This window comes from Myxocyprinus asiaticus, chromosome 38, assembly GCF_019703515.2.
Source record: "Myxocyprinus asiaticus isolate MX2 ecotype Aquarium Trade chromosome 38, UBuf_Myxa_2, whole genome shotgun sequence".
Lineage (NCBI taxonomy): Eukaryota > Metazoa > Chordata > Actinopteri > Cypriniformes > Catostomidae > Myxocyprinus > Myxocyprinus asiaticus.
In genome coordinates, this window is record NC_059381.1 from 24,163,235 (window position 1) to 24,187,779 (window position 24,545).

General features: G+C 38.6%; 2 protein-coding genes across 3 annotated transcripts in view; one reads left to right on the top strand and one right to left on the bottom strand.

The window, feature by feature from the left end:
• On the top strand, positions 1–17,379 carry LOC127428805 (H(+)/Cl(-) exchange transporter 5). 2 transcript variants are annotated; one of them, XM_051677411.1, is made up of 12 exons: positions 1–265; positions 973–1,158; positions 2,090–2,241; positions 4,073–4,172; positions 6,214–6,524; positions 6,765–6,971; positions 7,594–7,674; positions 10,378–10,923; positions 14,842–15,028; positions 15,238–15,636; positions 15,997–16,213; positions 16,405–17,379. In XM_051677411.1, the coding sequence occupies exons 2-12, from the start codon at positions 1,014–1,016 to the stop codon at positions 16,493–16,495; spliced, it is 2,436 nt and encodes an 811-aa protein (XP_051533371.1). In that variant the 5' UTR covers positions 1–265; positions 973–1,013; the 3' UTR covers positions 16,496–17,379. The 2 variants fall into 2 exon arrangements, with proteins under 2 accessions (XP_051533371.1, XP_051533373.1); XM_051677413.1 differs by lacking the exons at positions 1–265; positions 973–1,158 and adding an exon at positions 1,174–1,970.
• Positions 17,309–24,545, bottom strand: part of tnfsf10l3 (tumor necrosis factor (ligand) superfamily, member 10 like 3) — a 13,343-nt gene continuing 6,106 nt past the window's right edge. Inside the window, exons 3-5 of the mRNA XM_051677414.1 lie at positions 24,493–24,529; positions 24,201–24,293; positions 17,309–19,803 (exon numbers count right to left, since the gene is read on the bottom strand). Coding sequence (XP_051533374.1) covers positions 19,346–19,803; positions 24,201–24,293; positions 24,493–24,529 — 588 coding nt within the window. The 3' untranslated portion in view covers positions 17,309–19,345. The remainder of the gene's footprint in view (positions 19,804–24,200; positions 24,294–24,492; positions 24,530–24,545) is intronic.

Consider the following 24,545-nt stretch of genomic DNA (forward strand, 5'->3'; position numbering starts at 1 on the left):
TGATGTCACCAATAGATGGCGCCATTGGGCAACGCTCAGTGCTTTAAAATTATTATGATTTTCCACAACCCTTTTACAAAGTGCTGGGTTTTATTTCTATACAATGTTTTAGTCTAAGTACTACATTTTAGACACAGAAACGTTCGTTCCAACCAAGAATGACAGTAAATGCTTAATCCTGTGTGTCTTAACTCGACTATGCATGTCTTTCAGAGATTGTACGTCACTGGCATCTGAGCTTCAGTCAAACCAAATAGCAAACAAGGTAAATATTTACTAGTTTTAGCATAATTACAGTCAACTTGCGTCACTTTAGCCTAATAGAAATGTTCTGGAAGAGTCTAACTTGCCATTAAGCACCAGTTCTTACGTTCATGAAAAATACAGTTGGCTAGCAATCAATCTAGCTTTTTTAGCTATCATGCTAATATGCATATCAGTATATTTTTGTGAAATGATTTTTACTTCATAGCTTATGACAGCTTTAATCGGGTTTGGAGAAGTGTTCGCATGTTATATGTGTATTATCATATGCCAATCTGCCGTTACATACTTATATTTTTTCGGCCAGCTACTTGGCTAAGCTAAAATGACCTATATTTGAAGTTTGGTGATGTCATTAGCTTAGGTTTAGTAACTCAGCTGGTGAACTTTTAATCACTTATATATGCATCACTACACTAAAAGAGAGTACACAATGGCTTATTTTGCTGAATCTGGCTTGGACTGTTTTAAATATAAATTTATCTGCATGGATTTGCAGTTAATATTTACAAGTAAATTCTTTAATAATAATACTCCTACTACTTTGATGGCTCTTCATCCAGAATAATGTAATATATGGAACGAAAATGGCTATGATGATAACACAGCTTGCAGCAATGCAGGTTACTATGTAATCTAGATGTGCATGGTAAACATTAATAGTTGGGAGGTTCCTGTCAAGCTTTAACTTATGTCATTTATGCTTAGGTCAAAGAACATTTCTATGTCCGCCACAGTCTGGTGCAGAGATGGAAAACACAGGCTATTGCAGCGAGAGCTTCAGCAGCCTGCAGAGTGGAACCAGCGATGAGGACATGGTGGAAATCGCTGGAACCACACTGGACTTCTCCAGCACAGATGACGTGCCTCCTCTAGATCGGGACTGTGTGTCCGGTGAGTGCCAGATTCAGCCACGGGACCAGCAATAACAGCTGTTTGAGTTGCATTTATCTTAGTAGGATGAGACAAAGGGGACCAAAAATGTCCTCAATTATGACAATAACAATGATGACGTTAAGGGGTGACAATATAAGTCATATTATTTCTCTAATAGAAACCACCCAATTTTATCCTCGTTCATTCTTGTTATTTTCGTACTTTTTATTGTCATGCTCGAGATTCCCATAGTTTGTTTCTCTTTTCTCCTAGCATTTGATATAGGTTTGGGGGCGATTGTGTAATGTATAGGTCTCTGGTGTTTGTGTAACTTTGAGAAAATAGTGGTGAGAATTCGCAGAGGTCACAGCTTCGGTATTTGCCACTGAATAGCCTGACAAGTCCTTTTTATCAGTGAGATCAAAGTCCCTCCTGAGTTATTTCTATTGTTGTAGCTAGTTTCATATTTTGACTGGTGTCAGGTTTTCCCCATCCGTTTCCCTTGAAGTTCCTCAGTGTTTGATATCATTTGCTCTGTCGGGTCCTGCTGTTTTGTCTGCTTTTTGACCATTATGGTATGTGGTTAGGGGCTTTCACACAACATGTTTGTTGATTATTGTGACAATAGTGACATATGTGACAGTATTGCACAAGCAACCTGTGTCTAGTAGTAAGCTTAATTACTAGAATATTGACAGTGATTAACCACAACTAGTTTTATTTGCTGTGTTTCTTGTGTGAGTTAATTTTCAGTTAATGGTAAAGTCTTACTGAAGAAAGTCATGTGAAGAACCGTTACCACTGGAACAGGATTGTGCACCACCATAAATGTGAATTGACAACCTTGTGATCACTAAGCAATTTCACCAGAGTCATTTAGCTGTCAGAGCTGGCTATTTATTATTGCTTTTCACCTGCATGCATAATTAGCAGTTTCTTCTGTGTGCAGGTGCTTCTTATGGAGGTGGAGATGGACCCAATGGGGTTCCTAAATTGATGGATTTGCTAGATGAGCCAGTGCCTGGGGTGGGCACATATGAAGACTTCAACACAATCGATTGGGTCCGGGAGAAATCCAAGGACCGGGATCGCCACAGAGAGGTGACAATACGCAGTACTTTTTAGTTTGTCCTAATACACTATATGGTTGTTTGTGTAGAACAGAGTTTTCATGTTAAAGTCAACTTGGAACCACATTCGCAGCCCATTTTACTTCCATTATGGTCAAATTTTTACCATATTCTTAGATTTAGGCCATTCTTTTTGGGTTCACACTTGAGCCCTCTTAACCCTTTAAGCTCAGATGGGTCTGCGAGTAAAAACAAAATCAAAATATGAATAACTACAGCCTTGATCAACAAAAAATAGGTATCATTTTAAAGCTTAGAAGCTCTACTTTAGAGTGCATGTAGGCATTATGACTAAAACTGAACAACTGCTTTGAAATTTGCATACAAATCAGATGTTATCCTTTTTGATAATTTATTAAAAATGTTACACTTTACATATTATTGTAATCGGTAAAAACATCAAACTCATCAAATAACCATGTGTCGTATGTTGTTGGAAAGCTTTCAAAGAGTAGAATACAATCAGCCAATTTGTTTTACTCACAGATAAAAATATAGTAAGTAATAGTAAAGTATATGTCTTTGAAATACAGTTGAAGTCAGAAGTTTACATACACCTTAGCCAAATACATTTAAACTCAGTTTTTCACAAGTCCTGACATGTAATCGTAGAAAACATCCCCTGTCTTAGGTCAGTTAGGATCACTACTTTATCTTAAGAATGTGAAATGTCAGAATAATAGTAGAGAGAATGATTTGATTCAGCTGTTATTTCTTTCATCACATTCCCAGTGGGTCAGAAGTTTACATACGCTTTGTTAGTATTTGGTAGCATTGCCTTTAAATTGTTTAACTTGGGTAAAATGTTTTGGGTAGCCATCCATGTATAGAAAATCTTAACTTGCACAGGGCATTGCTGTGCAGTCCAGTTAAACCAAAGAGTTCTAAATCGTCGAGCTTTTATTTTGGCGACATCTGCATGCGGGGTTCCTGTGCAGCAGAATTCACATCATCTGTATAATGTGCTTTTCATTTTAACGTTGTCTTCTCTGTCCACAAATACCCTGCCATGGGGTGTATTATTTGTATTTGTATATTAACTTGTAGCGATCAAGCATAATTGAAATAATGCAAAAGTGAAATTAAAGTGAATCTGGAGCACTTTAAATATAATGTGCTCAGTACATGTAAACAAATGGAACCGAACTCGGGGCACATCTGTTACACTAAGCACGAGACAGAGTTGTGGTGCACAGAACTGCACTTTAACCACTGAAAGCACTGTAGTAATGAACTAAAACTATACAGACAGGGCAGAGCTGCGTGCATAAACTTAAAAGCAAGCAGACTATTTATTTATTTAATTAAATTGTAGCTTTTGTGGTTTAATTCATGGATGTGGGGGCAAATGTAATAATTTAATTATCAACCATGGAAAAACCCCATATCAGTAGACCGCTTTTATGAATAGTGGGGGGGACATTTCCCCCTCAATGTCTATGGTAGTTACAGCCCTGGTTTAATTATCGCACAAGGTCATATCACGATTTTAATTTTATTTCGATTAATTGTGCAGCCCTTATGAAGACAATAATTTTTTTTTCTTTGGTATAACATGAACCAATGATTCATGCATAATAAGACCAGGAATGTGATCAGTGAACGGTCATGAAAGTAAATGGGGTCAATTGTGATTTCATGTTGATTTTAATTTCTTATATTCTCAGAAAGTAGGTCACCAAGAAATGAATCACGGGCGTGGAGTTACAGTGACACTTCAGCTTAAGCACTAAGATCATGATAAATCATCATTCTTAGGTTGTTTATATTCATCTGATGTCTTCAATTTCTCCACATATTAGATTGCTACTAAAAGTAAAGAGTCTACCTGGGCTCTGATGAAGAGTATCAGTGATGCCTTCTCTGGCTGGCTTCTCATGCTGCTTGTGGGACTGATGTCAGGTTGGTTATTCTCTGTTTTGATAAACTCTTGAATCAGCATCTTGAGTTATTGCTGTGGAATCCCAAGCTAAAGTGGCACCAAAAAGTATATGTACACTTTTGGACACACAAGTCATTCTTAAATTATCTGAATGTCATTGCATTTAATACAACATAAATTATGGTTTAACAAAACTAACTTTACTCTTATGAGCTATTTTTGCTAATATGTGTAACCAACTGGTCCCAAGCTGATTTTTTAGTGTATGTGTGAAGCCACTTGGTTTGATATTTTGTGATAATGCATTGACAATCATGCATTTTATGAAGCCACTCTAAAAGGGCATGGAATTTTTTATACAATACCATCAACATCTTGACTTACATCATCATTTCTGCACTAAACCTCACCATGTCATGACTGCTTTTCTTTATTAAAGCCCATCAATATACAGTTGAAGTCAGAAGTTTATAAACACCTTAGCCAAATACATTTAAACTCAGTTTTTCACAATTCCTGACATATAATCGTAGAAAACTTTCCCTGTCTTAGGTCAGTTAGGATCACTACTTTATTTTAAGAATGTGAAATGTCACAATAATAGTAGAGAGAATTATTTATTTCAGCTTTTCTTTCTTTCATCACATGAAGTTTACATACATTTTGGTAGTATTTGGTAGCATTGCCTTTAAATTGTTTAACTTGGGTCAAACGTTTTGGGTAGCCTTCCACAAGCTTCTCACAATAAATTGCTGGAATTTTGGCCCATTCCTCCAGACAGAACTGGTGTAACTGAGTCTGGTTTGTAGGCCTCCTTGCTCGCACGCGCTTTTTCAGTTCTGCCCAAAAATGTTCTACCAGATTGAGGTCAGGGCTTTATGATGGCCACTACAATACCTTGATTTGGTTGTCCTTAATCCATTTTGCCACAACTTTGGAGGTATGCTTGGTGTCATTGTCCATTTGGAAGACCCATTTTCAACCAAGCTTTAACTTCCTGGCTGATGTCTTGAGATGTTGCTTCAGTATGTCCACATAATTTTCCTTCCACATGATTCCATTTATTTTGTGAAGTGCACCAGTCCCCCCTGCAGCAAAGCACCCCCACAACATGATGCTGCCACCCTTATGCTTCACGGTTAGGATGGTGTTCTTCGGCTTGCAAGCTTCACCCATTTTCCTCTAAACATAACGATGGTCATTATGGCCAAACAGTTAAATTTTAGTTTCATCAGACCAGAGGACATTTCTCCAAAAAGTAAGATCTTTGTCCCCATGTGCACTTGCAGACTTTTTTATGGCGGTTTTGGAGCAGTGGCTTCTTCCTTGCTGAGCAGCCTTTCAGGTTATGTCGATATAGGACTTGTTTTACTGTGGATATAGATACTTGTCTACCTGTTTCCTCCAGCATCTTCACAAGGTCCTTTGCTGTTGTTCTGGGATTGATTTGCACTTTTCTCACCAAACTATGTTCATCTCTAGGAGACAGATGTATCTCCTTCCTGAGTGGTATGGGTGTTTATACTTGCGTACTACTGTTTGTACAGATGAACATGGTACCTTCAGGCATTAGGAAATTGCTCCCAAGGATGAACCAGACTTGTGGATGTCCACAATTTTTTTTTCTTGGCTGATTTCTTTTGATTTTCCCATGATGTCAAGCAAAGAGGCACTGAGTTTGAAGGTAGGCCTTAAAATACATCTACAGGTACACCTCCAATTGACTCCAATTAGCCTAACAGAAGCTAATTGCCTAAAGGCTTGAAATAATTTTTTGGAACTTTCCAAGCTGCTTAAAGGCACTGTTAACTTAGTGTATGTAAACTTCTGACCCACTGGAATTGTGATATAGTCAATTAATAGTGAAACAATCTGTCTGTAAACAGCTGTTGGAAAAATTACTTGTGTCATGCACAAAGTTGATGTCCTAAACGACTTGCCAAAACTATAGTTTGCTAATATGAAATCTGTTGAGTGGTTAATTTGTTTTAATAACGTCAACCTAAGTGTACGTAAACTTCTGACTATATTTACAACAGACATCCCTCTATTCTATCCCAGGTGCCCTGGCTGGTGGGATTGACATCTCTGCTCACTGGATGACCGACCTAAAGGAGGGTGTGTGTCTGAGGGGCTTCTGGTTCAACCACGAGCACTGCTGCTGGAACTCTAACGAGACTACTTTCAAAGAGAGAGACAAGTGCCCTAATTGGAAAAGCTGGGCTGAGATCATTGTCGGCACCAATGACGGCCCTTTTGCCTACATCATGAATTACCTGATGTATGTCAGCTGGGCACTGCTCTTCTCCTTCTTGGCTGTGTCTTTAGTCAGAGCATTTGCCCCATATGCCTGTGGCTCTGGAATACCTGAGGTAAACAAAAGAATGTCAGTATGTATTTAAACTTGGATTTTGACACACTTGAAGGCTAATGAAAATTGTTGATTATTTCTCTTGATAATCACAACTATTATTTAGAGTGGGGCAACTGCATGCCATAGTCTTTATGTAAGCTACACATCCAAAATGTATGTAGGCTGAGAACTTTTTTGATGAAGTGCCATTAGTTTATAACACAGTTATATGTAAAACAGTTTATAACACACCCTTTAGATCAAGACCATCCTGAGTGGATTTATCATCCGTGGCTACCTGGGCAAATGGACTCTTATGATTAAAACCATCACCCTGGTGCTGGCTGTGTCATCTGGTCTCAGTTTGGGCAAAGAGGGGCCTCTGGTTCATGTGGCATGTTGTTGTGGCAACATTCTATGCCACCTCTTTACCAAGTACCGCAAGAATGAAGCAAAGAGACGAGAGGTATGATGAATGAACGACAATGATGAAAAAGTCATTAAAGGGATAGGTCATCAGATAATAACCATTGTGTCATCATTTAACCACCTTCATGTTGTTCCTAACCGGTATGACTTACTTTCTCCTATGGAACACAAAAGGAGATGTAAGGCCGAATGTTTAGTCTCAGTCACCATTCAATGTCATTGTATTGGAAGAGGAAACAATGAAAGTCAATGAAGGCAGAGGCTTTCATTCCCTAACATCTCTCCTTTTATGTTCTGTGGAAGAAGAAAAGTCATACCGGTTTGGAACAACAGGACGGACTGTGATCACTGTAAGGATTTGAAGAGCAGGGCAGTAACTTGAACTCTGTCTCTAAAAATACAGCAGCTCTAAGGGGCGTTTGTTATGTAGCATTTTTGTGGCTTGATTCTAAGGACATTGTGGTGGCCTGTTTTTGTGGTTTTATGTTTTAAACTGACTCGTTGTGAGTATGTTTTCATTGACATCATGAAGATGAGACCAAACATAAGATCATGTGTTATTTTTAAATATAAGGGATTTGTTGATTCAAGTCCTTACTGTGATAAGAATGGAATATTTTTTAAGTTATATTTTCCTTCTCGTTTTGTATGTTGTTTAGGTATTGTCTGCTGCAGCAGCTGTTGGTGTGTCAGTCGCTTTTGGTGCTCCCATCGGTGGAGTTCTTTTCAGTCTGGAGGAGGCAAGCACACTTGTTATTTTTGCATGCTCTCAACATTGATTTATTTTCTAGGGCAGTTAATCGCTTAAAATATTATTCACAATAAAAACATTTTTTTTTTTTTTTTTGTGTAGGAAACAATTTAATACATTTAATTCCTTCTTATGCAAAGACACTTAAATCAAATGTTTTGGTTGGTCAATTTATGTGGATGACACTCATAGCACAATTTTACTGTATGCAACAATGTTCGTCTCATATTTCTCAAAGTGCATCAAAATGCATTGGAAATGTATACATGGAACTCAATGCACATCTGCAATAATTCAATAAGAAAACAACTTTCCCCACACTTTATGGGTGTAATCTTACATGTGTAATTAAAATGCAGCTGGACTGCCTCTGTCTTCTGCTGGAGTTTTAATTTGTATGAATGACGATGTTTCGCTCATATGTGAGCTTTAATGATAATTATACAATACAATAACATTTTATTTCTATAGCACATTTAAAAACAATTGCAGTTTCATAGTGCTTTCCAAATGATTAAGAATCATATAAGACATAAAATAAAAAATAAAAAACATAAAATCAGCATAAATCACACATTCAAAGGTACATTAACATCATTGTCATTGCTCAACTTCAAAAGCCAAATTAAAAAAAAAAAAAAAAAGGTTTTAAGATGAGATTTAAAAATCTATATAGTTGGTGTGAATCTAATAGAAAGATTGTTCCAATGTTTGGGAGCAACCACCAAAATCATGGTTTTTGATCGAGACCAGGGGGCAGACAGTAGCATTTGACCTGAAGATCTCAGATGTCTGGAGGTGTGATGGGAATAAAAAAGATCCACAATATATTGTGGAGTTAAGTCATGTAAAGCCTTAAAGACAAACAACAGCACCTTAAACTCAATTATATATTAAATTGGCAGTGGAGAGACACCAGCACTGGTGTAATATGTTCCCTCCTTTTAGTACCTGTCAGAAGCTTCACAGCTGCATCCTGTAAAGTTGCAGATGGGACAGATGGTACTGTTCCCATTATAAGGATTTCCATATAAATCCCCATTTATAAGGAATTACAGTAGTCAAGACGAGAGGATATAAAAGCATGAATCAAAGGCCTTGTTTCCACCTGGTATTAAGATGTGTTTTGGGTGATCCGATCACATGTGGTCAGGTGAGACACATGGCTGTTTACACCTGGTCACTTAAATGTGTCTCCTGTGACCACTTGTGATCGGATTTGGAGGGGAGGGTCTCTGTTTCATGACGACAGACATCAATCATTATGTCAGTGTGTTACTGCATGATATTAAAGCGCAACAAAGTCAGAAAAAACCAGCGCGGTCGAAATTTAATCTAAGCACAAACGCAACATGTCAAGCAGAATTATCCATTATTTTAGTGGATTGCCTGTATTAAAGGAGCTTCAGGTGATTGTGCTTGTTATCTGTGTTAATATTAGACACACTAAAGAAGATCTATGAAGCTCTCGGGATTGTGAGTGTCTATCTGCTTTTTTACATCTTCCGATCGGACGGTTATTTCCTTTTAAAGCCGAATGTGGATTCAAAAGCAAATTTTAAACTCTTGTTTTAGCGCAGAGGTTGATTGACAGTTAAGGGGCGGTGCTTCACTGCTGCCAGGACGCATGCAGGACAGATTAGCGTTTACACCTCAAATGTGATGTGGACACGTGCATATTTGACCTCATTCGTATGTAGTTTCTGTGATCTGATCACAAAATGTTTTAGACCCCGTTTAGACCAGTATTTAGCACTGACCACATGTGATCGGATCACCCGAAACGCTTCTTAATACCAGGTGGAAACGGGGTCACAGTTTCCAGATCATTGACAGATAAAATAGAGTTTAGTTTAGAAATACCTCTCAGTTAAAAGATACTATTTATTTGTTTAACAAATTTCAGGGCTGGGTCAAATATTACACAAGATTTTTGGCACGGTCAGACACATTAGTTGAATTAGAAGTTAATCTGTTCCTAATCTCATAGGTGGAGGAAGAAGAACCAAAGACAATACGTTATGTCTAAAGCTGATTAAGCTGAAGAAAGTTTCTCGCCAATAGCAACTTAAGTTTTCCAGGCACTGAATGAGGGAATTGAAAGAGAGACTGTCTCCTTGTTTGAGTGAAATGTACAATTGTGTGTCATCAGCATAAAGATGATAAGAGATATTATGCTTGCAGAAAATCAAACCTGAAGGACACATGTATATTGAGAATAAAATAGGAGCACCATAGCTAAGGGTTGCTGATGAGGAACACAAACTCCCAATATTTATGCAAAAGGTCCTGTCAGTTAAATAATTTGGCGGATGCCAAATTAACACTCCAAACGACAGAACAAAATTTCATGATCGATGCTTATTATCGACGATAATTAAATATTACCATACAAAGACAGCAAATAACTTTTAAGTGTCCCATCTGATAAACAGGTACTCTGCTTGGGACTTGTGTGTGTTTGTGTGTGAGAAAGAGAAATCACATAGAAAATAATGAAACGGTTATAATATTAAATAAAATAAATGCGTTAACGGCAATAAAAAAAGAATTATGGTTTTATACATATTTAATAAATTGCATTTGTTAAAGTGTTAGCTTTGACAGCCCTATTATTTTCTGACTGGAGAGTTCTTGACATTGTCATGGTCAAAACTGTCTCAAAGAATCTCACCATCACTTTTTCCTCCAGGTGAGTTACTACTTCCCTCTAAAGACACTGTGGCGCTCTTTCTTTGCTGCATTGGTGGCTGCCTTCACTCTTCGCTCTATCAACCCATTTGGTAACAGCAGGCTGGTGCTGTTCTATGTGGAGTTTCACTCACCCTGGCACTTGCTGGAGCTCATACCCTTCATTCTGTTGGGTATTTTTGGGGGAATCTGGGGAGCGTTCTTTATCCGTGCAAACATTGCATGGTGTCGACGGCGTAAGACTTCTCAGTTGGGTCACTACCCTGTCTTGGAGGTGCTGGTTGTTACAGCAGTCACAGCTTTGCTGGCGTTCCCCAACAGCTACACTCGTATGAGCACCAGTGAGCTAATCTCAGAGTTATTTAACGATTGCGGCCTGTTGGATTCCTCACAGCTCTGCAACTATGCTAATGTAAGCGTTACCAAGAGCAACAGCAATGCTCTTCCTGACAGGCCAGCTGGACATGATGTCTACACGGCCATGTGGCAGCTGTCTCTGGCCCTGATCTTCAAGATGCTCATTACTGTGGTGACCTTCGGCATGAAGGTATGTGGTGAAATGTTCAGAGTGAAGGCTGTTGTTCTGTTAAGTCAATTTTAACATTTAATTTTATTCATGTATTAATATTTTTGTTTGCATAGTGTCAGAACAGGTGTGTTTCATCTTGTCTATTTCTTTTCTCCTTGATTTGCTATACAAAAGGGATATCAAAAGAACTGCTATTTCGGTACCAAGTTGAAACTAAAATAAAATAAAAAAAATGAATGATGCCAGTTTTTCTGCAGTATCTGTAGTACCAACTCAGTTTGGTTTCCACGCACTCTCTGACTGGCAGGTGGTTGCTTTCAAATACTTGCATGTGTAAAAGTGTGTTCAGTAGTATCTTCAGTTGTACTGATCACTGTTATTGGAATCAGCTCATGATATTTTGGTATATCTACAACATGCAGTGCTGGGTCGTAATGGATTATATGTAATCTGTATTATTTTCAATCAGATTACAGTTACTTTTATGGATTACATGATTACATATTAATCAGGCAAAGGTGGCAGATTGTTCATAATTGATGGATCCTTCCAATTTTTCTTTTTAAATATTGAAATTTTTTTCATACTAAAGCAGCCTACAGCCGATAAGATTTCAGTCTTTGAGTGTTTTCGAATGTAGGGGGGATGGAATTGCAAACACAGACCTGATATTAACCATCAGCCATAATTACACTGAAGGTGAAGCTTTAATCCATTCATAAATGCTGAACCGATTGCATTAGTGCGGTAAAGTTAGTTTTAGTTTTGCAAATTGCTTTTGTACTTGGCTTCAAAATTGTACATAAATTTGCACTTACGATACATTTTGTGACGTTGATTCACAAATATAACTTGTCTGATCTGTTACCACACATTGATGGTGCTTGTAATCAGTGTTGGGTAACGTTACTTTTAAAAGTAACTCGTTAGAATATTGCGTTACTCCTTAAAAAAGTAACTTAATTAAAAAGTTGATTTTTATGGAAAGTAAAGCGTTACTTTTTCTCATAGCCACTTTCTCTTCTGCTATGCATTCCATACAAATAAGCCATGCATTGCATACAAGAGACATTACAGGTCATGCTAGCTACTGTTCAACATTCACAAAACAAACAGATATTTAGAAAGTGGTCTTCACGTCATGAATATGCATGCTTTGTTTTTCCATCAACATGGCAGCCAATATGAATAATGAAGAATAACCACTGTCTTACTTAAAGCAGCAAAGTCCAACACTTGAACCTGCAGCAAACAGTTGAAGTCAGAAGGTTACATACACTAAGGTTGAAGTCATTAAAACTCATTTTGTAACCACTACACAGATTTCTTATTAGCAAACTATAGTTTTGGCAAGTCATTTAGGACATCTACTTTGTGCATGACAATCGAACAATTGTTTACAGACAGATTGTTTCACTTTTAATTCACTAAATCACAATTCCAGTGGGTCAGAAGTTTACATGCACTAAGTTAACTGTGGCTTTAAGCAGCTTGGAAAATTCCATAAAATTATGTGAAGCCTTTAGGCAGTTAGTCAATTAGCTTCTGATAGGCTAATTGGACTCAATTGGAGGTGTACCTGTTGATGTATTTTAAGGCCTACCTACAAACTCAGTGCCTCTTTGCTTGACATCATGGGAAAATCAAAAGAAATAAGCCAAGACATCAGAAATAAAATTGTGGACCTCCACAAGTCTGGTTCCTCCTTGGTAGCAATTTCCAACTGCCTGAAGGTACCACGTTCATCTGTGCAAACAATAGTACGCAAGTATAAACACTATGGGACCACGCAGCTATCATACCGCTCAGGAAGGAGACGCATTCTGTCTCCTTGAGATGAATGTAATTTGGTGCAAATTAATCCCAGAACAACAGCAAAGGACCTACAGTTTGCAAGTGCACATGGGGACAAAGATCTTACTTTTTGGAGAAATGTCCTCTGGTCTGATGAAACTAAAATGTAACTGTTTGGCCATAATGACCATCGTTATGTTTGGAGGAAAAAGGGTGAGGCTTGCAAGCTGAAGAACACCATCCCAACTGTGAAGCATGGGGGTGGCAGCATCATGTTGTGGGGTGCTTTGCTGCAGGAGGGACTGGTGCACTTCACAAAATAGATGGCATCATGAGGAAGGAAAATTATGTGGATATATTGAAGCAACATCTCAAGACATCAGCCAGGAAGTTAAAGCTCGGTCGCAAATGGGTCTTCCAAATGGACAATGACCCCAATCATACCTCCAAAGTTGTGGCAAAATCGCTTAAGGACAACAAATTCAAGGTATTGGAGTGGCCATCACAAAGCCCTGACCTCAATCCGATAGAAAATTTGTGGGCAGAACTGAAAAAGAGTGTGCGAGCAAGGAGGCCTACAAACCTGACTCAGTTACACCAGTTCTGTCTGGAGGAATGGGCCAAAATTTATTGTGAGAAGCTTGTGGAAGGCTACCCAAAACGTTTGACCCAAGTTAAACAATTTAAAGGCAATGCTACCACATACTAACAAAGTGTATGTAAACTTCTGACCACACTGGGAATGTGATAAAATAAAATAAATAAATCATTCTCTCTACTATTATTCTGACATTTAAAATAATGATCCTAACTGACCTAAGACAGAGAATGTTTTCTACAATTAAATGTCAGGAATTGTGAAAAACTGAGTTTAAATATATTTGGCTAATGTGTATGTAAACTTCTGACTTCAACTGTATGTCATCATGTGTCGATAATAAAAGAGTATTTTTCACTCAAGTCATCTCATTGCACGCTTGTTCTGAGTTGATCCACGGTGCGTACAGATGCCACTGGTTGATTGCATACAACTTTAAAGGCGCTTGTTTATACAACTTGAATGGAATCATTTTTAATGCTACCAAAATGTCATAAAAACGGTTTGTTTCATGAATCAAACTACTTGTTTATTATAAAACAAAAATTTGGAATCTTTTTAGAAACTAAGACATTTTCTCTGCATACAAAATCGATGTAGAACATTGCTCGGAGCCACTGATCCAGAGTCAGCTTTTCTCATTCCATTCTCCCAGTTATGGGGAGCTGCAACACAAAGCAGTTCGGCTGCATAAGTCAGTGAATTGAGTGAGTATTTCACCCTGTGTATCATGTCATGGCCAGTGGAAGAGTAGTCTTATAATCCCTCTGCCTAAACGCTTTTACTGATTTTTTTTTGCAGTGTGTAATAACTCATGAATCAATCGCGTTTCACTCAACTGAATGTTGACCTCATATTATGCTAAAACATGCAATTTTCCCGGCTTGTATAGCCGACAGGCAATGTCTGTATCTAAAAAGTGATTGGCTCTTTTACCTGCAAGGCGGGACTTCCTTTCTACATCCATTGACTGTTGGGTGCTAGAGCTTCTTGGTTGGGCGTTCCAAATTCTCCCATTCATTTAAATAGAAGTGACTCGTCTCTGCTAAATAGTCTTTGGCCTCACACTCTATAGAACTACAATGATCATCATGCACTACGTCTCCTCCCTTAAGTTTGCACACTTTTACTACTGATTCTCACAATACAAGGAAAGTAGAGGTGTACAAAACTAATGCATTACTTTATTTAAAAAGTAACTCCTATATTATAGTCTAAAAAATTTTTTTTTATTTTATTCGTTACTCAAATTATTCTTACGTTAATCTGATTATGTAATGCACGTTACTTGTAACATGTTACCCCCAACACTGCTTATAATGTCAAAATTGAGAGAGTAAGAGCATTTCAGTTGCGTTTTTTATTTAACTTAGAAACAGACAAATACCGAGTAAAATGCACATAAAATTGTTTTTATCAATTCTCATAATTGAATCCATTAAGTAGGTTTTCTTTAATGCATTTACCACATTTCAATCCAAAAGTAATCTTCACAGCACTGGTGACAACCCTACTATTGATCTTACATATATGTGCCCTTTCAGGTGCCCTCTGGTCTCTTCATCCCCAGTATGGCTGTGGGAGCGATTGCAGGCAGGCTGCTTGGTGTGGGCATGGAGCAATTGGCATATTACCATCATGACTGGGTAATCTTCAGAGGCTGGTGCTCACCTGGAGCAGACTGCATCACCCCAGGCCTCTATGCTATGGTGGGCGCTGCTGCTTGCTTAGGTAAGAGTCTTCAGTGCTTAAAGTGTTTTGGACTGTATTCAAACTGGTCTTTGTCTTCTACCAAAAATGGGCACTTAAAAGCCTGTCCAGACACTTTCCTCATTCTACTTTTAAAGACCCCATGAAATTACTTGGCTTTTCCTGCATTGATGTATTTCCAGACATGGACTATAAGCCACAAAATTTCAATTTATATCCTTGTTTCAAAGGTGGTGTGACTCGTATGACCGTCTCTCTTGTGGTCATCATGTTTGAACTTACGGGTGGTCTGGAATACATCGTGCCTCTGATGGCTGCCACCATGACTAGTAAATGGGTGGCAGATGCTCTGGGTCGAGAGGGTATCTATGAAGCCCACATCCGTCTCAATGGATACCCCTTCCTGGAGTCAAAGGAGGAGTTCAGCCACAAGACACTGGCCATGGATGTGATGCGACCTCGGCGTAGTGACCCCCCACTTTCCGTGGTAACTCAAGATGGAATGAGTGTGGAGGAAGTCGAGTCACTCATTGCAGAAACGTCGTACAGTGGCTTTCCCGTGGTTGTCTCACATGAATCTCAGAGACTTGTGGGCTTTGTGCTGCGAAGGGATCTGATCATCTCCATTGGTAAGAAGGAACACTAAATTGCAGCTCTAGGTGGATTTCTAATGCAACTTGGATGGATGGATCTTATAGATTTCTAATTTACATCTGTGTAAAATAAAAGTAGACTTCTTTAGAATGTTAGTTTCAGTCACCATTCACTTTCATTGCATTTTTTTCACCATAAAATTAAAGTTATGGTGACTGAGGCCATCAGTCCAGAACGTTTTGCCTAACATCTCATTTTGTGTTCCTTAAAAGAAATTCATACAGGTTTGAGGATGAGTAAATGATAAGTAAATTTAAGAGGTAAAGGTAGGGCTTAAATGTGAGATGACATTACTTTCATGAGAGTTTTCTTTATTTGCCAACTCCCTCTGGCAGAGAATGCTCGTCAGCGGCAGGAAGGTGTGGTTAGCGCCTCCCGAATCTTCTTCACCGAATACACGCCTCCACAGCCACCCAGCAGTCCTCCCCCGCTAAAGCTTCGTGGTATCATGGACCTCAGTCCATTCACCGTAACTGATCACACTGCCATGGACATTGTGGTGGACATCTTCCGCAAGCTAGGCCTGCGCCAATGTCTCGTTACTCACAACGGGTAAAGGCTAAGTTCAACATAAGATAGAGATATTTGTTATCTTAGTATCATTTGTTTGCAGATGCCACTTGCTTTAATATTTTTTTCTAATGCAATGAAATGCATTTTTACGTATGACTTAAAAGTTTTGTTTTTGCTTCTACTGTACATCAGGAATATTACATAATTTTGTGTTCCCACTTTTCCAACAGGCGTTTACTGGGCATCATCACCAAAAAGGACATTCTCAAACATATGGCCCAGATGGCCAACCGAGACCCTGACTCTATTCTCTTCAACTGAAGTGCCAAACTGGCTTTTATAAAACACAAGCCAGTTTGAAACATCCCATTGGGCCAAATGATTTGCACTAAAGAACTGTTAGTACTGGATTGGAATCCATTCACACTGTGAAACCCATTTTGTAGAGCCTCATTGGTGCAGGCATTACAACTACGGGATGCAGAACTTACAGAAACACATTCTGTGCACTCCAGCACAAAGCTTGAGAACTGGATTGAAACTGAATGCAGCCAAGCACTGGTCTTTGCAAGTATAGCCAACCTATCATAATAACATATATAACATATCAAGACATACAGACAGGTGACAAACAAAGCAGAAAATCAAATAAGATTAAATTAATTGCAATCATATTTTTTAGCACTGTTCACCTCTGTAGCATAATATTCCTGCTAAATATGGACATTCACTTACATGGCCTCTTTTGGATTGTATTTCTCAAGCTCTGTGAGAAAAATTACATTACAACAAATATTGAAAGATGAAATATTATCTTTCATTATTTAAGGAAAGTTCTTGTGTGTCAAGAGGCAAGTCAGAAGCAAGAAATCATAGACATTTCCCAAGAGTTTCCTTGCCTTTTATTATGCCATGGATGCAAATCATAAGTTAAAGCAAATGTTTTTTTTGTTTTTTTTTTGTTTACTTTTTTATTTTTTTATTTTAAATGAGCCCTTGCAAATATTCCAGCGACTTAAAGCTCTTGGGCTGAATGTTATCATTTAGTTTTGTTTTAATGTCTTAATGTTTTCTGAGCCTGATGATTTACAGTTTCCTCATGAGGTGTAAGGCTGTGTAGCTTCTGCCAAGAGATTATGCATTTAAAAAAAAAAAAAAAGTCTCATTCTGAATTAAACACTATCACTGTAAAAAAAAAAAAAAAACGGGGAGTATGATGCAATTTCCTATGCAAATAGGTTGGCATTATTTTTGGAGAATTAATATGGATGTGCAGTACCTGCAAAATGGCATTACCCTGTACCATTAGTAAATTTTTTTTGTACCCGGTTGTTTTTAATCCATTTCTGTTATCACAAATGCACACACTAATTCCCTTATAATTTTCTAAAGTTTGTCTTAAAGGTACGAAAGTTTGCTCTATCAACAAATGCTGCCTGTACACATGACTATGCCTGTACTATTTTAATTCCTATCGCATGCATGTTAAAATGTATTCTGAGCATGCAAAATATAGTCACTTGTAATTTAATTATATGCATACCTACCCAGATATTTCCATTTTAATGTTTACAGCTTGTGTATATCTGGGTTAGCTTCTTTTAATAATTTCCTTTTCTCTACCAGCATACCGTGCCACTGTATGTTTAGAAATCATGCGAAATGGAACATAGAACGAAGTCAAAGATCATCATAAACAATGCTCAAAAGTGTACTTTTTGAAGACACTCCATAAATCTGACAGTGGCCATCATTCAGAGTTTATATCCTCGAAAGACTCATTAGCTTGCTTGATTTTCAGCAAACGCCTCCATTTCCACCCATTTCCTGTTAACCATTCCTTAGCTCAGTTTTACAGTATTTTGATCATTTAAGGGCCACTTTACAAAAAAAAAAAAACATATTAGAGCAAAGTGTATTTATCATTGTTTAAAAACATTTAATGGTTGTCTGCAATCAGTTTGCTGGGTTGTTTGTACTCATTGTTTAAATTGTGTAAACTTTTTTTTTTTTTACATTAGCATTTATGCTCTTGTTAAATATTAATGTCACATTATCAATGTAATTTATTCATAATCACTACATGAAATACAGTAACATGCAACTTGCTCTTCAATGTTTCTTTTCAGTGTGGATTGTGGGATTTGTGTACACATTGTATGTTTAGTTGCTGATCTTCACACAAGAAATCATACAGAAGCTTTAGGAGGACATTCTTGAAAGAGGGTTAATTAAGTTTGTAATACATATTAGATAAGATTAACTCTGGCATGTTTTCAAAAATGAGTCAAATATGAGTCATGTCAAGACTTGCTCTTATCCGGGTTGGCCAATGTCCCCTGACAATACTGGGATTTGTTGCTGTGCTTCAAGATAATTAGCAAGAATTTTACTTCTGACATCAGTGCATGATGAATGAATGAAACACAGGTTTGACTCATGGACAAAATGGCAAACTAATATTTTTTATTTAACTAAAGATTACTGGACCATGACCAGTCACACTGACTCAGATTGACTTCATAAAAATGAATGAACAAAGTGAACGGTGAAACAGAGTAAAAAAAAAAAGGTGGCAGTCTATGACATAGTATGTTTTGAAAAGCAGCATGCACAAAATTTGTTGTTAAAATTGAAAAAGTCTTAACTCACATGATGGATTTTTTTCTTTTCCTGATTGGTTATATAATGAAGGACCTCATACTCATTTTCTGGTGTTTCTTCTTTTTGAAGAAAGTGCGTACATTGTAAAAGTGGTTAGGCAGTTCTCCTGCACATCTTCCTCTCAGATATGCTTATGATGTGTCTGTCCAGATAAGATTTTATATTATATCACTCAGTCATGTGAGGCTCTCTCACATCAACACCATTCATGTCCATTTTCCCATAAAACATCAAATGTAGATGCTAGACCTTTCTCCCCCAACCAGTCTTCACCTCAAACCACACTGACATGATGGTTTCTGAAAAATCACTGCTATAAGTACAGATTCAGTCTAGTCTAGTCTGTTGCATTTTGAAGTTGGTTGGCCATTACAGAGCCATTTACATTTTCCAGATGGCAGAAAGTAATCCCTTTATACAGAGTATCTGTAGTTCCCCTTTTTCATAGTTCCCATGTAAACCATTTCCTTTGTCTTTAATTAAGACCACAAACCACAACTGCATCCTTCAGAGGTCAAACAGGAAGGCCCCAAAGTAGCTGGAGGAGTCTTCTGCATACACAGCTGTTGGAGAAGACACAGAGATGAAGATCTCATCGCCTGCACGAAGTTCAAACAGGCCACCCTGATAGATTGAATGAAGAGCATTCTCACTGTCTGGAGACCAACATTTGGTGCCCACACCCTTCAGGAGCTGAATAGGGTGAGCATAGGCAGTCTTCTTGTAGACACACTGCACCACCTGGTGGCTGACAAAGCCAGAGTGGTAATCGTCACTGGAGAGGGTGAGATATTGGAAGTAGACTTGGGCATACAGGTAGTAGCGTCCCGCGCGAGGAATACGCAGACGGCCGTTGGACACCGTCATGTTGTGCAGGTGGGAGCCGAAGCTCTGGTTCCCCCAGGAACGAACAGGATGACGACAGGACTGGTAAAGGTCGGCCTGCGGGGTTAGGGATGTGGGACCTGGTAAAGTGAGGAAGAAGTTGAAAGACCCAACAGACACCTTGATTATCTCTGTGTACTCTCTTACTTAATCCTACTCAAAAAGATTTTCAGGTTAAACCAGAACACATTAATGAAATGGTATGTTTGATTTGGGTTAAAACTCTGCAGGAAGATAGATCTTCTGGAACAGGACTGAGCATCACAGTACATATCCTACTCCACTGCATAATATAAGAAAATTAGCTTCTCTGTGTCATGTCATTGCACAGCTCACACATACCTTTGATGAGGCAGCTGTCTTCAGATATTACTGGAAAACTGTATTGGTTCAACTGCATGTTCTTATGTATCGGTCCCTCTTTTTATCTGTCTATTAAATCGTTTAACAGTCGTTTTATTGTTTGTGTCTGCATTTAACAACGTTACACAAGCACAACATGCCTTGCGTTTTATACACTATATTGCCAAAAGTATTCGCTCACCCATCCAAATAATTGAATTCAGGTGTTCCAATCACTTCCATGGCCACAGGTGTATAAAATGAAGCACCTAGGCATGCACACTGCTTCTACAAACATTTGTGAAAGAATGGGCCGCTCTCAGGAGCTCAGTGAATTCCAGCGTGGTACTGTGATAGGATGCCACTGTGCAACAAGTCCAGTCATGAAATTTCCTCGCTACTAAATATTCCACAGTCAACTGTCAGTGGTATTATAACAAAGTGGAAGCGATTGGGAATGACAGCAACTCAGCCACGAAGTGGTAGGCCACGTAAAATGACAGAGCGGGGTCAGCGGATGCTGAGGCGCATAGTGCGCAGAGGTCGCCAACTTTCTGCAGAGTCAATCGCTACAGACCTCCAAAGTTCATGTGGCCTTCAGATTAGCTCAAGAACAGTGCGTAGAGAGCTTCATGGAATGGGTTTCCATGGCCGAGCAGCTGCATCCAAGCCGTACATCACCAAGTGCAATGCAAAGCGTCGGATGCAGTGGTGTAAAGCACGCCGCCACTGGACTCTAGAGCAGTGGAGACGCGTTCTCTGGAGTGACGAATCACGCTTCTCCATCTGGCAATCTGATGGACGAGTCTGGGTTTGGCGGATGCCAGGAGAACGGTACTTGTCTGACTGCATTGTGCCAGCTGTGAAGTTTGGTGGAGGGAGGATTATGGTGTGGGGTTGTTTTTCAGGAGCTGGGCTTGGCCCCTTAGTTCCAGTGAAAGGAACTCTGAATGCTTCAACATGCCAAGAGATTTTGGACAATTCCAGCTCCCAACTTTGTGGGAACAGTTTGAGGATGGCCCCTTCCTGTTCCAACATGACTGCGCACCAGTGCACAAAGCAAGGTCCATAAAGACATGGATGAGCGAGTTTGGTGTGGAAGAACTTGACTGGCCTGTACAGAGTCCTGACCTCCACCCGATAGAGCACCTTTGGGATGAATTAGAGCGAAGACTGCGAGCCAGGCCTTCTCGTCCAACATCAGTGTCTGACCTCACAAATGCGCTTCTGGAAGAATGGTCAAAAATTCCCATAAACACACTCCTAAACCTTGTGGAAAGCCTTCTCAGAAGAGTTGAAGCTGTTATAGCTGCAAAGGGTGGGCCGACGTCATATTAAACCCTATGGATTAAGAATGGGATGTCACTTCAGTTCATATGCGTCTAAAGGCAGATGAGCGAATATTTTGGCAATATAGTGTACCTTTTTAAAGCAGCATATTGCATTCGACATTGTGTGACTTGAAGAGGTAAGGGTTAAAGTTATTTCCTCATCCCCAATAATAAGATACAAAGCAATATTTGTTCATTATCCTACTTTGTCTAATTCTGCTGACTTTATGACTGATCTTCAATATCAGTCTTGTCTTACTGTGAATTAAGTCAAATTTCCCTCTTGAAAGAAGAATAACACTAAACCCACATAGGTTTAAAACACCATTATTTTACTTGATATGCTTGATAGCATTGTACAAACTGTATATGGGCATTCTACGACTATCATGTAAGTCATATCTTCTGGACTTGTGTATAATGGAACATCTCCTTATGGTTCAACATGTCTACAAACAGTGACAGCAAGCCAGTGCTCTCTCATCCACTTTCATTCATTTCTGTCTTTTTTTATTCAGGTTCCAGGGCTTTTGTAGATCAGAATTTGATGGATCGATCAGACGTCTGCATAGGTTCACTTTTCTTGTGCAAAGGGCAAAATGGCATGTTCACCTGTTTAAATTAATATCAGATGCTAAAACTACATCGAATTATAGTCCTTAACAGGAATATACTTTAACGTCTGTTGTTGTTTATGCTTGAGGACTTGCTATTGGAAGCACTGGAATCAAAACAAATTGTTTGTTAAGGTTTCAAAGCTTTATGAAGCATGTTTCTAAAGCGCTCATCACTTGTTAAAGTTTGCTGATGCCTGACCTTTTGATTGCTTTTGGGAGACATCAGTTTGATCATTATTTTCTATCAAGAATAGGAAAGCAGTGACTCAAAGCAGCTAGTAGTCACTCCTTTTCAGTCAATTTCCATACTACACTACTACTAATGCATGCGCCAGAGGTGCGCATATTTTTATGTCAGCTGAAGTTCCATTGAGGTGTAGGTTAAAAGTGCGGGGGCTTGCTGTTATAAGACACCAGACTTTCCCTTAGGAGTTTAGACCCATAAAGATGTCTTGATATTCCTTCAGACTCGAGCTATACAAATGCAGATATCTCCAGACCTTCTCATACACGCACTCTTGACTTGCACATCCACTGTTGTTGTTTTTACCATCTTCTCCTGATGTTTAGCGGCGATTATATCTTCATCTAGCGCATCTTCATGACAGCAATGGCTCAAAACGTAAGTGTTGCCAGCTTGTGGATCCAATTATAAGTACAAATAACGCCAGGCTCATGCGCATTCTGCATGTTCAAAGACACGCGGTTAGAAAAATTGTGCTGTGCGCATTCAGTACTCACGCACTCTGCTGATGACAAGATTTGCATACTGTGTCCTGACGAAGTATACTTTGGGCTTTACTGACAAGCGCTACCGCCCCATCAGACATTTTTGCATCAATTCAGATGTGTTTACCTTTCCCTGTGGCACTACAGATAGCATGTTGCACAAGCAATCTCCAAGACATGGGATCCGGTCCCATCTAAATCAGGAAGTAATCGCATTCACTCTGAGACGACTTGTGGTCCCATAGAAACCAGTAAGTAGTTGCGTTCACTCTGAGAAATGGGTTCTGGTTGCATGGAAACCAGGAAATAATCATGTTTACATAATCAATAATAAACGTGATTTGGAGGTTGCATTTTCTGGGTTTGGGTTAGGGGGTAGGGTTACTAAAATATCTATCCTTGTTGACTGTATTAAGGTGCGGTCACATTTAACTTTGCATGGCGAAATTCTGAAAAACAATTGGCAAGTAGCCTCTTTTTAATGCTGCAATTTATACTCTGGGACAGTCAATTTAAAAAGAAATGTGCCACTAAAATGATATCCTTGTCCATTGTGAATATTCAGTGAAGCTGCATATGAAGCACCGCCCACACAGAGGTCACTGCCAAACCAAGCAACATCCTATTTGCATGTCAAAGTTCACCAAATATGAACTCCACGTGAAATCAGCAAGGGAAAATTCTTCGCCACCGGTAGCCAATTCCAGATCATGCGGCTTCACATTGAAATGATGCAGAATTTCGCCTAGCGAAGGTAAATGTGACCGTGCATTAACATAATTTACAACTAAAAATACAACTTGGTTTTGGTGCCACCCAGTGGAAATTCACCCTGAAAACTGTAATCAACACCTTCGGCTTCAGCCACTGGGGGCAGTGGTTAGAATTTCAGTAACCACAAACTGATTTCAACAGCAGAACTTTTGACCTACAGTTGCCGAAATCACAGATATTAGCATTAGTACCTTGAGATACATTAATATTTATTTGGATACACCATTAAGATCCATTTGTATCATATTTTAAAAAACAACAATGACAAATTATCAAAAAGTATCCCACTTTACCTGTGTTCACTTTAAATGCAATTTTTTCCCCAATGAGTTACCACCTATGTAATAATCATTATAATTTTTACTTTCTGTTTAACTATCCAAACCTTTAACTTATTTTGCAGGACAAAAAAATCCATTACATCTTTCTCAGGGACATTTTTTGCGAATGTGGGAACTCTACTGTGATTTGTTTGTGACCACGAAGCATTTGTTGAACTAATTTTTTCCACTGTTTTCATTTATCAGAGTTATCAGTTCAGTAAACAGTCTAAACATTCAAGACATTTTGTTATTTTACTAAATTCCTAATGAAGTAGTGTATCTTTAGGTTTTAACAAAGAATTAAATGACTTACTGAAAATGCCTGTTTAATATACACCCCCAGACATGCCAGCAAACTCACCCTGAAGTCCACTGTCTCTGAGAGTAAGATGAGCAGATGGCCGTGGGCTGCCAGTGGTGAGTAATTTTGCTCGAGGAGGGATGGCTACTCTTTCTGTGAAACATTAAAGAACAAAAGGTGTACAATGGAGCTCAAGAACAAGGCCAAAAGAACATTTCAAGTTAGTTTCAATAATATATGTGCATTAAATGGTTTTCAAAAAGAGTTGAGGTTACAGTAGAAATTGGATTGTGTATAAAAGAAGCAAATAATGAGGAAAAAAAACGTTACAATTTCTTTGGTTTCATGTTACCTTGAAAGGTGTGTTTAGAGATTATGTTTTCTGTGACCTAAAAGAGAAGAAAA

Bases quoted from the DNA above. Each gene is read 5' to 3' on its own strand.
- LOC127428805 (XM_051677411.1), top strand. From the start codon at position 1,014: ATGGAAAACACAGGCTATTGCAGCGAGAGCTTCAGCAGCCTGCAGAGT. The intron at 7,675-10,377 runs GCAAGCACACTT...TTTTTCCTCCAG, and splicing joins TTCTTTTCAGTCTGGAGGAG to GTGAGTTACTACTTCCCTCT. The intron at 16,214-16,404 runs GTAAAGGCTAAG...CTTTTCCAACAG, and splicing joins TGTCTCGTTACTCACAACGG to GCGTTTACTGGGCATCATCA.